The sequence below is a fragment of the Monopterus albus genome, unplaced genomic scaffold (assembly GCF_001952655.1).
Source record: "Monopterus albus unplaced genomic scaffold, M_albus_1.0 scaffold36.1, whole genome shotgun sequence".
Taxonomy (NCBI): domain Eukaryota; kingdom Metazoa; phylum Chordata; class Actinopteri; order Synbranchiformes; family Synbranchidae; genus Monopterus; species Monopterus albus.
The window spans coordinates 676,451-677,243 of record NW_018127916.1 but is presented as its reverse complement, the minus strand read 5'-3'; the positions used below and the strand labels follow the sequence as shown (position 1 = coordinate 677,243).

Below are 793 nucleotides of genomic sequence, written 5' to 3'. Positions count from 1 at the left end.
ATTTTATCTGTACTAAGCACTAAATCAGACAGAAAGTCTGAGAATTCACTTAAAAACTCTGAATAAGGAGCAGGTGGACGGTATACAATAACAAACAGAACAGGCTTTTGAGTTTTCCAGTTTGGGTGTGAGAGACTCAGGGTGAGACTTTCAAATGAGTTATAACTATGTTTAGGTCTAGGGTTGATTAATAGGCTTGAGTCAAAGATCACTGCCACGCCACCACCTCAGCCTGTGTTTCAAGGAATGTGACATTGTAAATTTAATTGTAAGTTTTTCTCATACTCACAGACAGAAAAATGAGCCACCTCTGGACAAAGGCTTCATTCCATGGCTGGGGCATGCACTTGAGTTCGGAAAGGATGCTGCAAAGTTTTTGGCCAAGATGAAAGACAAACATGGGGATATCTTCACAGTAGGTTCTACTAATACCTGTCTTAGAAGCTCTCTTGTACTAGATGAAAGTCAGAAAATTATGATCTAGACTCTAACGTGAACCAAAACAAGGTTTTTATATCTCTATGACTGAAACAATATATCAATTTCCAAAGCATACCAGAATTCATGTGTGGTAGTAGCAAGTTTATTAGAATCCCCTTTTATTGTTAGTCTGAATATATCTGAAATTAGTACTGCAAAGGTCACTACAACGTAATATTTTTCCAATAATATTTTGCCAAAATGTTTCACTGAACAGACACTCTAGCAAATATTGAATACAATTTGAATAAAATAACTCTAGTGATGTCCCCACAGGTTCGTGTTGCTGGCCCTTAAGTGACTGTGCTGGTGG

General features: G+C 37.6%; 1 protein-coding gene across 1 annotated transcript in view; it reads left to right on the top strand.

Annotated features, from left to right (window-relative positions):
- Positions 1-793, top strand: part of LOC109958996 (prostacyclin synthase) — a 7,045-nt gene that overhangs the window by 1,496 nt on the left and 4,756 nt on the right. Inside the window, 3 exon segments of the mRNA XM_074527633.1 lie at positions 292-415; positions 757-791; position 793. The exon segment at position 793 is cut by the window's right edge and continues 134 nt beyond it. Coding sequence (XP_074383734.1) covers positions 292-415; positions 757-791; position 793 — 160 coding nt within the window.